Raw genomic sequence first — 13,062 nt, 5'->3', positions numbered from 1 at the left:
AGCACCTGGGAAAGGCCCCTGAGCTGATTGTCATCTGAATCCAGCAGTGACCACCAGAACCATGCCCTGGAAACATTCCTTGCCAGAGGTAGGTGTGTTGTCAGCCTGACCTTCAGTTCAGGCGCCAGAGGGTGGGTTTCATTATCTAATCTAGCCAAACGCCAGGAACAAACACGATTATCCAGGCCCACTCAGAAGTGATGATTACAAAGAAGTCACAAGAATACACATAATCTCCTTTGTCTTGGGTTTTAGTTAAACTTCCTGGTATTTTGTTGTATAAAATAAATGTGCTGTATTGGCTCTGGGTCACTGTCTCTCCATCAGAAGACAGCTGTCCCACCCAGCCCCAGCTTTTTCCTTCTATCTCTGTGTCTGTCTCTTTCTTTCATTTTCTCAGTTCCCAGCCACCCCTACTCAGGAACCGGATCACTCTCTAGTAGCGCTCGATGCAGAAAAGAGAGAAATATTTATATATCTGTCATATGAACCCCAAAAGGCATATACTTACGTGTGTGAATATATGTCAATATGAATACATATATTTTAAGAAAGAACAACATAAATTGAAAAGACAGAGAGTTTTGTTTGGCATATAAGAGAAGAAAAATAAATCTGTTAGCTCTGATTCCATCATGACTTGGGTCAAATGGCCACTGTAGGGAAGATGTCCAATTTACTCAGCTGAGAATATGGAACTAAAACTATATTTATCATAGATACTTAAGTTTGTCTTCAACTGTCTCAACTGTTGACAACTCAGAAAGCACAGAGTAAGATCTGAAAGGACAATGTGATTCTTTATTTGTTTTTACATTTTTCTCAACCTCGTTGTTGAGCTCCAGAGAGATGAATTAGCATAGCCCTCGGGCATTGCTTCTGCCTGAGAAAATAAATGACGGATCAAGTCAGCTCTAATACACTCAGAGAATGGCAAAGCATCTCTGAATGACTGCTTAATTTAAAGATCCGGCTTGAATGGCAAGGAAGGTCTCTGCAGAGTTGCTGGGTGAGTAGCAGGACAATCTGACTTTGTACCTTCCTCATTGTAAGACTAGGTTGCAGGGGAAGGTGGGAAGCTGGCCATGACTCTCCCGAGAGAATGTGGGAGAACCTCACGCCTTGTGCAGAAGGCTCTGGCCTTTGCAGCAGCAGCACTTACACATCATTTGTTTGAAAAAGACAACATCACATCCTCAGATGGTCTTTCAAGTAACGCAGCTCCTAGTGTGGCACTTCCTTTCATGTCAGCTGATATGGAGAAATTGGAAAAGCCTGTGTTCTGCGAGTACATTAGAAAAAAGGAAGCAATGGGAAGAAGGCAAGACCTGCCCAAAGCAGAGGAGGAGACCAGGAATTATGTCGGGTGCCTAGCTCTGTGAATGTTCCATAATTCAGGGTGACATTAATCTTGAGGAAGGAATTTAAATAGCAGCTGAAGCAGTTAGGTATTGAGATGAGTTTTTAAAATAAAGATTTTTTAAAAAGTTTAGCACAATCGCAAGATGATAAGCGGAGGGGCCAAGATTGGCACATTGAGGACAGTAAGCAGACGCTTCTTAAAAGAATATATGGTGCTGGTTGGAAGAGACATGTTTGTCTATTTTACTACTTTTATTCGCTCTTACACATGATATTTGAGATTCTGCAGAAGTCTCTTTTTTTTGGACTATAAAGGAGTACTATAAATGACTTTAGCAAGTTCATGAATTCTAAGGAGGGAAGGGGTAAGAAGGAGAAAAAAAATAGGAGATTCTGTTTCTTTCATTTAGCATCGTGACACAAAAAAAGACACTCCATATGTGCATGATTTAAGAAGAGATTTCCACTTTAAATCTGTCCTTACCCTACCTAACACAGCGCCATGGAAAAGCACATTGCTTCTATCTGAACAGCACTAAGGGATGTTGGACTTATTACACAGCTCAAATCCTATTTATTCTCTCTGGGCCCCGTATCCTCCCCACTGTACCCACTGCCTCTGTGCACCGGAGGATGGAATGAGTTCTGGAGAGAACTTCTCCACCAGATATGGTTTTAATGTCTTCTTGCCTTTTAAGTAGGAAGCTGACAGAGTTTGGAAATTGCCAGGTAAGAAAAATTCTCACTTTGGGTGTTCCTTCTTTTTCTTCTTAGGATGTCCAAAGAGAGCATTCCATATCCTGTTTGACTATCATGTGGACCACAGATCTGACAGTCTGTCAGAATAAATTACCCAAAATGCATTACACAAACTGTCTTCCTGGCGGCCAAGCTTCCCCATGAGGTGGACTTTGTGCAGCCAAGGAGGGGTTGGTAAAGCGAGTGAGCGCTCAATGTGCTTGCACGTTGAAAGCGTGTGGGCAGAGAAGTGAATAGGGAGCCAGGGTTCTCCATTCATTTATTCATTCAACAAATATGTATTGGGCACCTCCTACATGCCAAACACTTTTTCTAGCAGTTGTAACTCCAAAAATCAACAAAATCCCTGTGTTTTCTAGTGGGGCAGGTAGATGAGAAATACTATACGCCCCCCCCCCCCCCCCCCCTACACACACACATTAGATACCCTGTTATATAGTGATGGATGCTGAGGAGAAAACAAAGCAGGGAAGGGGGATTGGATGTGTGTAAGCATGAGAATCCATGTGTTTGTGAATTGTTGCAGCTAATACATAGGGTGACCACAGAAGGCATTACTAAGAAGATGATTTTTTGAGTAAGAACCTGAAGGAAGTGAGGAAAGGAGACATAAGATTTCTGAGGCTGGAGGATTCTAAGTAGAAGGAATAGCAAGTGCAAAGGCCCTGGGGCAGGATAGTGCCTGGCCAGGTGGAAGAATAGTGAGGAGGCCAGAGTGCCTAGAGAAAAGTAAGCTGGGGGTGAAACGTAAGAGAAGAGGTTGGAGGGGCCACAACAGGAGTCAGATCATTTATGGTACAGATAAGGACTTTGGTTCTTACCCTTAGAGAGATGGTAGCTACTGAAAGGTTTTGAATGAGGAGAGGCCTGATCTCCATTTTTAAGTGGACTATGTCGAGAATAAACAGAAGGGGGAAAGGGCAAAAGCAGAGAGATAAGTTAGAAGACAAGTGCAACAATGCGACTGAATTTGTCAGGGAAACGAGTAGCAGTTTATAGGGTGTTTAAGGTCTGTAACATATCCTTTACAAACTGGGTTTCAACTACCAGAGCCAAAAATTGCCTAAGCACTTCTCTGTTTACCCAGAATCAGGCTGGCACAGAAAAGCAGGTGGAAAATCGTTCCAAGCACAAGTGCACCAAACAGCGAGCTTCCCCCCTTCTTGGCACAGGTCTCCCGTAAAGAATTCTTAGGTTTACTTTGTTGGACATTTGTGGCTCTTTCCTCTAACTGCTTTAAAAAAAACCCCACAGCCTGCATTTCCTTTCTCACTTTCTTATTAAAACAGCAATTGACATTTATTTAGGAGCTTTGCCTATTCTAACAATTAAAGTTTATAGGAAATTAAACAACCCTCTCATATACTAGATTGGGTCCTGGAATAGAAAATAGGCATTAGTAAAAACATTTAACATTGGTGAAGTCCGAATAAAGTCTGTGCTTTAGGTAATCGTATTTTACCAATGTTAATTACTAGTTCCAATGTACAAGCAAATGATGTTAACATTAGAAGAAGTGAGGTGAAGGGTATATGCGAACTTTCTGCACTATCTTTGCAACTTTTCTGTAGATTTATTAAAAAAATAAAACAATTATTATTTTTAAAAGCCCTTTCAAAGGGAAAAGAAAACACAAGAGTAAAAAAAAGTGAAAGAAATTTTTTCAGAGATCATTTAGTAGTTTTTGTCCACAATTAAACAGAAGGTGTAATTACCCAGTGTATAGTTAGGAAACATTCTTTCTTTTTCATTATTTCATTTAGATTAAGCTGCATTTCAAACACTTCACTTACCTCCTGCATTAAAGGCATATGTATTACATTCACTCTTAGGGATCTATTTTGCTTAGAAAATAGATATTTTTTCAAAACGATTTACCAGTGAAAACCCTTGTCACTTGTTCGTTTCCTTTCTTTCTGCCTCCCTCCAAACCCTGCCTTGACTCTTCAGTCTTGCTCTGCAGCATGCCTTCACTACACAAATGCCACTGAATGCGATGGTCCTTGACCTAGACCCCATTTTCTTCTTTCCTTTAACCTAAATATGCCCTTTCTTTGTTTGCTGTTCTGAAGCACCGAGGAAAGAAATTTGCCATCTTGTTAAAAGAAAAAATCTGATCTTCTCAATGTCTGATTGTTTAGACCAGGAATGATGAATGCAAATGTCTCTATGGCCGGCCATGCAAGCCTTGTAAAAGGTGTGAGGCAGTCTAGAGTAATGGGTAAAAATACTCTGGCATAGCCTACTTGGCCCTAAGATGGGTCTTATTTTGATTATTCCTGGGAGGTTGTGTCTTTTCTAGAACCTCAATGGAAGCTTGAATCTATTTCCAAGCACGGTGCTTCAGAAATACCCGTTATAGTTTAGTCATGTAATGTGGGGAAATGTGGCCAACTGCATGCAGTTTGAAGTCGTAAGCAGGTAGGAATAAACATTTTTATTTCTATATCAGGTGGAGCAAAGATTGATGAAAGTTTAATGCAGCTGCAAATCACACAATAATACTGTGAAATCTTCAGGAGTATTTCTTGGTCAGTAAGGCAGGACTGCATTTAAATGATCACAGAAAGATGACAGGCGTGACTTTAACCATAAAGCTCTAGGAAGGAACTCAGCTGCTTACTGGGTAACAAATTCCTATGTCTTATGATGCATTAGCCTAAGGAAGTTCTTTCTAGAGGGTACTTTCAATTTCCACTGTTGTAAATTAAGCCCACGATAAATAGCTAAAATGAATACCGACAGATTAATATTACTAATGTTCCAGGGAAACTCTAATGAAATGTGTAAGATGCAAAGGATTAGGCCAAATTACTAACTGATATAAGCAGCCAGTATCAGGGCCACGTGCACATACAAAAGACATTAAGAGCCCAGCCGGCGTGGCTTGGTGGTTGAGTGTCAGGACACATGCCAGGGTTGCAGGCTCAATCCCCAGTGTGAGGTGTGCAGGAGGCAGCCAATCAATGCTTCTCTCTCATCATTGGTGTTTCTATCTCTCCCTTCCTCTCTGAAATCAATAAAAATATATTATAAAAAAAATTAGGAGATGGAGCATGTGGAGATGGCCTCCACTCCTTCATGTCCGGGAATCTGACAGGTAAAGAATGACATCTTTCTGGACCCTCGCAGCAAAACAAACAGCACACATGTAACTTGCTGAATACATTTCCTACAGGAGCTGGGACACTCCTCAATACCGGGGCCTCTCCTACGATGCCCCAGCCACCTGTTTCAGAGCTCTACCAAGCCACAGACATTAACCAGGCAAAGACATGCCCTCCCCACACCACCAAACCACCAAGGATGGTGCTGAAAAGGTTCACGTGCAACAGTCAACTCCTGCCTTCGGAAAGCATCGAGGCCAGCCTGCACTTCCCCCATAACCTTCTGCTCAAAGCAGATTAGGCTGCTGGGATAAATCCACCCTATCCAATTTCAGTTCTTGCTTTACACACTCTATTCCATGGGGAAAAGGCTATAGTCACAGGATGGAATGGAAGTGAACCAGCACAATAGCCCTTTTATGCCCAAAGATGGATATTTAAAGCATTCAGAAGTGGAAAGGTTAGTGCTTATTTAAGGAACAAACGGGGCTCCCATGCATGTCACAGTTCCGGGTTTAAGGGAAATGCATTTCCTCACGATTCTGCACAGCACAGCCGGGGTAGGAAAAATGCCAAGCCCTTCTTTCACCTTGTCCTTGCTTATACAGACGGGAGCAAGGCTGAGCGTGGGGGACCGTGAGATGTTATCACAGACATCAGGTCACCCTGATCGATGCAGGAGCATGACAGGCATGTTCATTCTCTACAAGCTCTCATGCTCATCTCACTAACCTCAAATAAAAATATTTTTCCGGTATATTGAAAAATCCACTTGGGGGGTCAACAGTGGCCAAGAATTTTTAGGTGGAGCTATAGGGGCTGAGGGCTGAATGCTCACCCCTCGCAATGTCTAAAAAGGTTGAACATTGCCCTAACTGGTTTGGCTCAGTGGATAGAGCATTGGCCTGCAGACTGAAGGGTCCCAGGTTCGATTCTGGTCAAGGGCATGTACCTTGGTTGCAGGCCCATCCCCAGTGGTGGGTGTGCAGGAGGCAGCTGATCGATGTTTCTCTCTCATCGATGTTTCTAACTCTCTATCCCTCTCCCTTCTTCTCTGTAAAAAATCAATAAAATATATATATTTTTAAAAAAGGTTGAACATTCATCTAGCCAAGGTGACTTAAGCTAACGTGACTTTCCTGCTGGGCAAAGGAGTGAGGGTTTCAGCAGCCCCTCCCACCTCCTGAGGCTGGGAGAGATGGACGCACTAAAGCAAGAGCAGGGTTCACGCAGGCGCTCCTCACCTCTCCCCAGGCAGCAGGTGGGGGCTCCACGGGAGGGTAGTACTTGGGCACATCCCAGGCCACAGCTGCCATGAACCACTTGAAGTCCTTGCACTTGAGCTGTTTGCGCAACTCCTTCTGGGCGGAGATGTCCCCCGTGGAGAGGTGCCTGTACTCCGGGCGGCGCTGGTAAATGTACTCCGCAAATTCGTCCATCCAGGTCTCTGCCACCCGCTTCAGGTTCTGTGCAGCAGAAAAGATGGTCATTTATTGGTCTATGCACTCAAAGGCTGAGCTCAGTTGCACTAGAAGTTGAAGAGAGAAAAGGGAAAGAAATCAGACAGCCTCAGGCAGCTCCCGTTGGTGGCTTATTAACAATGCGTTTTCATAACTGCATGGGGGTATGATATGATTAGCCCAAGGCTTTGCATACATTCCCGCTCTGGCATGGGGGTCAGTTGCCAATCAGATAATTAATCGGAGCCTGTAAAAATTCAGTTTACAATTGTATCAACTGTCTCATCCCTCCCGCTACTTCATAATTATAAAAATTCTGTATTTTTCACATAGAACTAAGGCAGGTGAAAGTGGAGATAATGAAGTTCCTCTTAGGCATCACTTTGCTTTAAGCATTTCAAGGAACAGTCAGAGATTTTGCTTAGAAGGAGGATAAACAAGCTGATAACCACTATAGAGAGAAGGCAGCATTGCTCAATGCAAGGCCAGGTGTTCTGATGATATTTTCTATGTGTGACACGGATGCCAGGCAGAATCTAGTAAATTACTGCACAATGAAGCCGGGCGAAGGGAAGCGCCAAGTACCTACTCTTCTTCATTGGGGTGAAGGAAGGTTGATGGGGGGGGGGGGGGGAATAAGCACCCCGTATAGGGGCAGGAGTGTGTGTGCGCTCAGGGTAAGAAGCTCAGCCCTTTGGTCAGTTTTGAGATTGAGCGAGTTATTTGATTCCAGGCCTCAGATTCCTCACTTAAAGAAAGTACATAGAGTAATCTGCACCTACATCATGGGAGTGGTCGTAGGAGTAAATAAAGTAACCTGTAAAGTGCTCAGAATAGTACCTGGCACACAGTAGGTATTAGGAACAGTAGAGCTATTATTACTAGAAAGAGTGTAGCATAATCAGAGAGCCTGGGTACTGCGCTTGGCCACAGCTGAACTGCGCTGTTCCTGTGTCTGTGGGAAGGGCGTTAGCTGAGATGAGATGCGCTCTGCCATTCCTTCAGCTCTATGATGCTGTGTGGCAGAGAAAGCAAGCGCATTGTCTTGTAGAGATGCTCCAGCTTGCAGCACAGTTTCATAGGCTGGTGTCCCATAGGCTATGGTTCTCTTTGTTTTGTGTTCAAATTCCTTCACTTAAGTATCCAGTTGGCGTGAACATTGACTCTTTCCAGGTTTTCATTTGCATTAGAAGATAAGATGAACAGAATAGCTGGGAACTTTAAGAAGATCCAGACACGTGTAAAAGTAAAGTAAAAGCTAGTGATATTTTGTGCTAGCTGGTTTGGCTCAGTGGATAGAGTGTTGGCCTGTGGACCAAAGAGTCCCTGGTTCGATTCCGGTCAAGGGCACTTACCACGGTTGCAGACTCTTCCCCAGCCCGGGCCCCCGGGGTGTGTGTGCTGGAGGCAACAAATCTATGTGTTTCTCTCACATTGATGTTTCTCTCTGTCTTTCCCTCTCTCTTCCACTCTCTCTAAAAGGTCAATGGAAAAATATCCTTGGGTGAGGATTAACAAAGACAAACAAAACAAACAAACAAACAAACAAACAAAACTAGTGATATTTAGGAAAATCACTTTATCTTAAAAGTTACTACAAAATTCTGAGTAAGGCCTGGAACTATGCCCAGGGGTCTGCTGGATTTGGAGACAAAGTCTTTAAATATTTTATTCCTAATGGGATCGTTTACTTTTCTTGTCTGTCCTGCCAACTCCACATTCAGCATCTCCTTGGGCCTCTCCCCCATCTGACCTCCTCGCCCCCTCATGGATTCCTTGGTTAGTTATGACCAATGGTGGTCACAGAATAGGGCTCAATTAATACAGCAAGATGCAGAAAAGAGACAATGCTACAAAGACTACTCTGATTTCTTGGTTGCCTCCGTGTCTCTTTTTTTTCTAATATTCCTGCATCAAAAGTATAAGACTTGTTCTTCAATGAATTATTTGCCATTGTTGTGCTGCCTACCATCCCATTGGCATTGCCTTGTCTATAACACTTCCCAGTCCCCTGCTTATACACCATCCATGTGAATGGCCAAATAATATCATTCTGAAGTCATTATTCTGGAAATAACAATACTTCTGCACAGAAAAACTAACCACAAATAAAATGAAAAGGAAGCCAACTGAATGGGAGAACATATTTGGCAATGATACATCTAATAAGGGGTAATTTCTAAGATATATAAGGAATCCATACAACTTAACAAAAGTAAGACAAAGAATCCAATTAAAAAAATGGGCAAAGGATCTTAATAGACATACAAATGGCTAAGGGACATAAAAAAAATGCTCAAAGTCACTCATAATCAGAGAGATGCAAGTTAAAATGCCAATGAGGCATCACCTCACACCTGTCAGAATGGCTACCATCAACAAATCAACAAATGACAAGTCCCGGCAAGGATATGAAAAAAAGGGAACCCTAGTACACTGCTGGTGGGAATGCAGACTAGTGCAGCCACTGTGCAAAACAGTATGAATTTTACTCAAAAAAATGAAATATGGAACTGTCATTTGACCCAGTGATCCTACTTCTAGAAATATATACTAAGAAACCAGAAACACCAATCAGAAAGAATATATGCACCCCAATGTGCATAACAGCACAATTTATAATAGCTAAGGTCTGGAAATAGCCCAAGTGCCCATTAGTAGATGAGTGCATAAAAAAGCTGTGGTACATTTACATCATGAAATACTATGCAGTTGTAAAAAACAACAGCATGGAGGGACCTGGAGAATATTATGTTAAGTGAAACAAGCCAGTTAGAGAAAGACAAGTATCACATGATCTCACTCATATGTGGAATCTAATGAAAAAAATAAACTGATAAACAAAATAGATTCAGAGACATAGAAGCATGGAACAGATTGACAAATCTCAGAAGGAAGGTGTGGGTGGGTGTGGATGGGTGAGGAGAGATTAACAAAAGAACTTATATGCATAACCCATGGACACAGACAATTATATGGTGAAGGCCTGGGGGGAGGAAGATGTGGGGTGGAGGGGGTCAATGGGAAAAAAGGGGGGAATATGTAAAACTTTCAAAAATAAAGATAAATGAAAATACACACACATATATAAAAAACAACAACCCCAATACACTATGTTAATTTGCCACTGTTATCATGAATCAGCACTTTGTTTTTGGGAGAACATTGGAACCACAACTGAGAAATATTACAAGCAGTTACAAGAAGAGTTTCCTGGGTCTTTTCTTGATTATAGAATAAAGTCACCCACTCCAGGAAATAGGATAGTCATATACACATTTGAGTTCACTGGCATCTTTACATAGGAACACATGTACACACATTCAAATATATGGAGGCAACAGGGTAGGGGCAAAGCTATATTCCTCACTTAAACACTCATAGCTGTGTACACATTTAAAGAATCATGCAACTGAGACATCCCAATAATATCTCTTGCTAGAGGTGATAAAAATCTTATATAATAAAAGACTAATATGCTAAGTGTCTGGTCGTCTGTTCAACCAATCAAAGTGTAATATGCTAATGATATGCTAAGGCCACTCAACTACTCACTATGATGAGCACTGACCACCAGGGGGAAGATGCTTCGACCAGTAGGTTAGCTTGCTGCTGGGGTCCAGCCAATTGGGACTGAGCGAGGAGAGGGCTTAAGCCAGCCGTGGGCAAACTACAGCCCCCAGGCTGGATCCGGCCCGTTTGAAATGAATAAAACTAAAATAAAAAGGACCGTACCCTTTTATGTAATGAAGTATACTTAGAATTTATATTAGTTCACACAAACACTCCATCCATGCTTTTGTTCCGGCCCTCCGGTCCAGTTTAAGAACCCATTGTGGCCCTCGAGTCAAAAAGTTTGCCCACCCCTGGCCTAAGCAGTCAGTCAGACATCCCCTGAGGGCTCCTGGACTGTGTTTCTTTAACCATAGTTTCTGCTGCTTCAATGCCCTTCTCCCTCCTGTTCCTCTAATTGCCACCACTCTGAAACTCTCTCCTTAGTACTCCCAATTAGAGTTGACAGATAAAATATGGGGCACATAGTCAAAGTTGAATTTCCAATGAACAACAAATAATTATTAACTATAAGTATAATTAATACATGTATTACTATCACCTGTGTTAAATCAATTAAGCAAGCAGGCCTCTAGATGGAGGTGGTTAATACCATGGCGGCATACCTACACAATCCAATATCTAAGCCTGCAAATGTCTCAAAATCAAAACACTCATGACAACCAATCACAAACAGCCAACTAGGCATAGCCAAGCAAATAATTTCTTTTCTTTACTTAACTTTAAAGTTTAAATAAACTTTAAACATTTTAAATATGCCTCAGTTGATCTTTTAACACATGGCACATACTTATACTGAAAAAATTATTTGCTTATCTGAAATTAAAATTTAGCTGGGTGTCCTATATTTTTGTTTGCTAAACCTGGCAACCCTATTTCCGATATACATAAAATGGATAGAATGTGTGCTCCATGAATGTGTTCGACTGTATATGTAGAATCTGGCATATTTTGTTGCTGTTGCCAATATATAGTGAATTTTTCCTCCTGTGGAAATTATTCCAGGGAAGCTTGAAGCGCTCTGCAGAGAAGTCGGCTATAACACACAGTTGATCTAAACATGCTGCCCACAATCCCACTGCTTTCTGTTGCTCCCCGGTGGGAACCTGCTGGCCCCCTATCAGTGAAGCAAGCAGGGAAGCAGCCGTATAGTTTAAGATAACAGCAGTGCTAAGTGGTAGCTGGAGGCCAGGGCTCAGCATGGCTAGAGGGGACAATGTAGGGCTTACTGTTAACATCAGTCTGAAAATAAGGTGAAGGCTTTCTGTCTCTGCACATCTGGGCTGGATTCCATTCAGGCCCTGAGTGTATGTGGACAAAGGAGATTGGAGGAGAGGGCCCAATCCCATTCAAGATGGATCCAGGAAGTTTTGACCTGCTAGGGTTATTCTCAGCATGGAAGTCATGGAAGTTTGAGAAAGATAGTTGCTGGAGCTGAAGAATACATTTGTTTTTGTTTGCATAGAAAGGAAATGAAGGATTTCTCTATTTTTTAAAAGCAGCAGACCGTCATACTTTTGAAATAAGAAATGAAATAAAAACTGTTATTCTGAGCACCTTTTATGCATAAGACATTGATAACATCATCTATTTTTATATCACCCTTCTGTGCTTTCATGCATATCACAAATATTCCCCTATTGAACCAAAACTGATATTAAACTCTCCTTTCTTTGTGTTGCCCAAATATTTATTAACATAATTTAACACATTCAGCTTTATATTAGAAGTCTTTAGAATTCAAGCTCTGTTTGCTCTGCACTACTCAACACTAAAATTTTTCCTTAATTCTCATAATCATCAGGTCTTTGGATTGATATTTTGCCAGGAACATTAAGTCACATGTCTACTTCAGTGCCTAGGAACAGATTTCCAGCTCTGACTGATCATCTTTATTGTGCAGCAGGAGGAAAATAGATAGTTCCATTACACCTGCTGGTTCATGAAACCGCATAAATCATCCACTAATTATTTCTTTTTGCCAGCAACATTTTAGATCCTACTGTTTGATTATTTCAAAAACACAATCCTCATTCAGTTTCTCAGCATTTCATCTGGGAGTCGATTGTTTCTTGGGCTTTGAGGTTGTCCCCTGCATGTGTATTACCTGGGCCATCTTACCTTCGTCGCCTGTTTCTATTTCTCTCTGCAGGGTGCAATCACTGCATGCGCACTGGCGTGACCCCAATCCCCACACTGTGCTTGTGTCAATATTAAGCTATTGTATTATGGCGGATTTAGTAATAGATTTCTCTTTCTTCAGCTATCCCTCCCCCGCCTTTTTTTTTTTGGTCTGGAGCATTCCACCCAGATATTGCTGATAGCTAGCAAAGCCAATCTCACACAGAAAGAGTTTATTTGTCACAGTCACTCCTCCAGCAAGGAATTGCATCACTCTCCCCTGACTTTCAAAATTCGGCTTTGATTTAAATGCATTTCTTCTCTCTTCTTTGAAGCCTAAGAGTACTTTACTAGCTCCAGAGTCCCACCCCAAAGCCCTCCCATCATTGATTGTATGATAATGTCATCATGGATACATCTCAAAAGAGAATCTCTTTAGGAGAACCTCCACCTCACTACAATTATTCAGCCTTGCACTATTCTTCTCTGATCTAAAGACTTCTTTGAAATCCATGGGAAGCCTTCAGCATAAAGAGAGATGGCTAATCCAGTACTAAAAAGGGAGCCTGCTCCGACAGGCAATTTCCTCTCTCTTCTTCTTAAGGCTGTGTAAGCTGTTTGCAAGTGATTACATGCTTTTGGCTGTCTTGATGTAATTTAATTATATCTCTATTATATTT

At 41.9% G+C, this 13,062-nt stretch overlaps 1 protein-coding gene across 1 annotated transcript in view; it reads right to left on the bottom strand.

The window, feature by feature from the left end:
• The window catches only part of GALNTL6 (polypeptide N-acetylgalactosaminyltransferase like 6), a 944,384-nt gene that overhangs the window by 58,750 nt on the left and 872,572 nt on the right, over positions 1-13,062 (bottom strand). Inside the window, exon 10 of the mRNA XM_070415471.1 lies at positions 6,473-6,694. Coding sequence (XP_070271572.1) covers positions 6,473-6,694 — 222 coding nt within the window. The remainder of the gene's footprint in view (positions 1-6,472; positions 6,695-13,062) is intronic.

This window comes from Myotis yumanensis, unplaced genomic scaffold, assembly GCF_028538775.1.
Source record: "Myotis yumanensis isolate MYYU_CA2020_CCGP unplaced genomic scaffold, mMyoYum1.0.hap1 SCAF_5, whole genome shotgun sequence".
Classification (NCBI taxonomy): domain Eukaryota; kingdom Metazoa; phylum Chordata; class Mammalia; order Chiroptera; family Vespertilionidae; genus Myotis; species Myotis yumanensis.
This window is presented reverse-complemented; position numbering and strand designations above follow the sequence as displayed.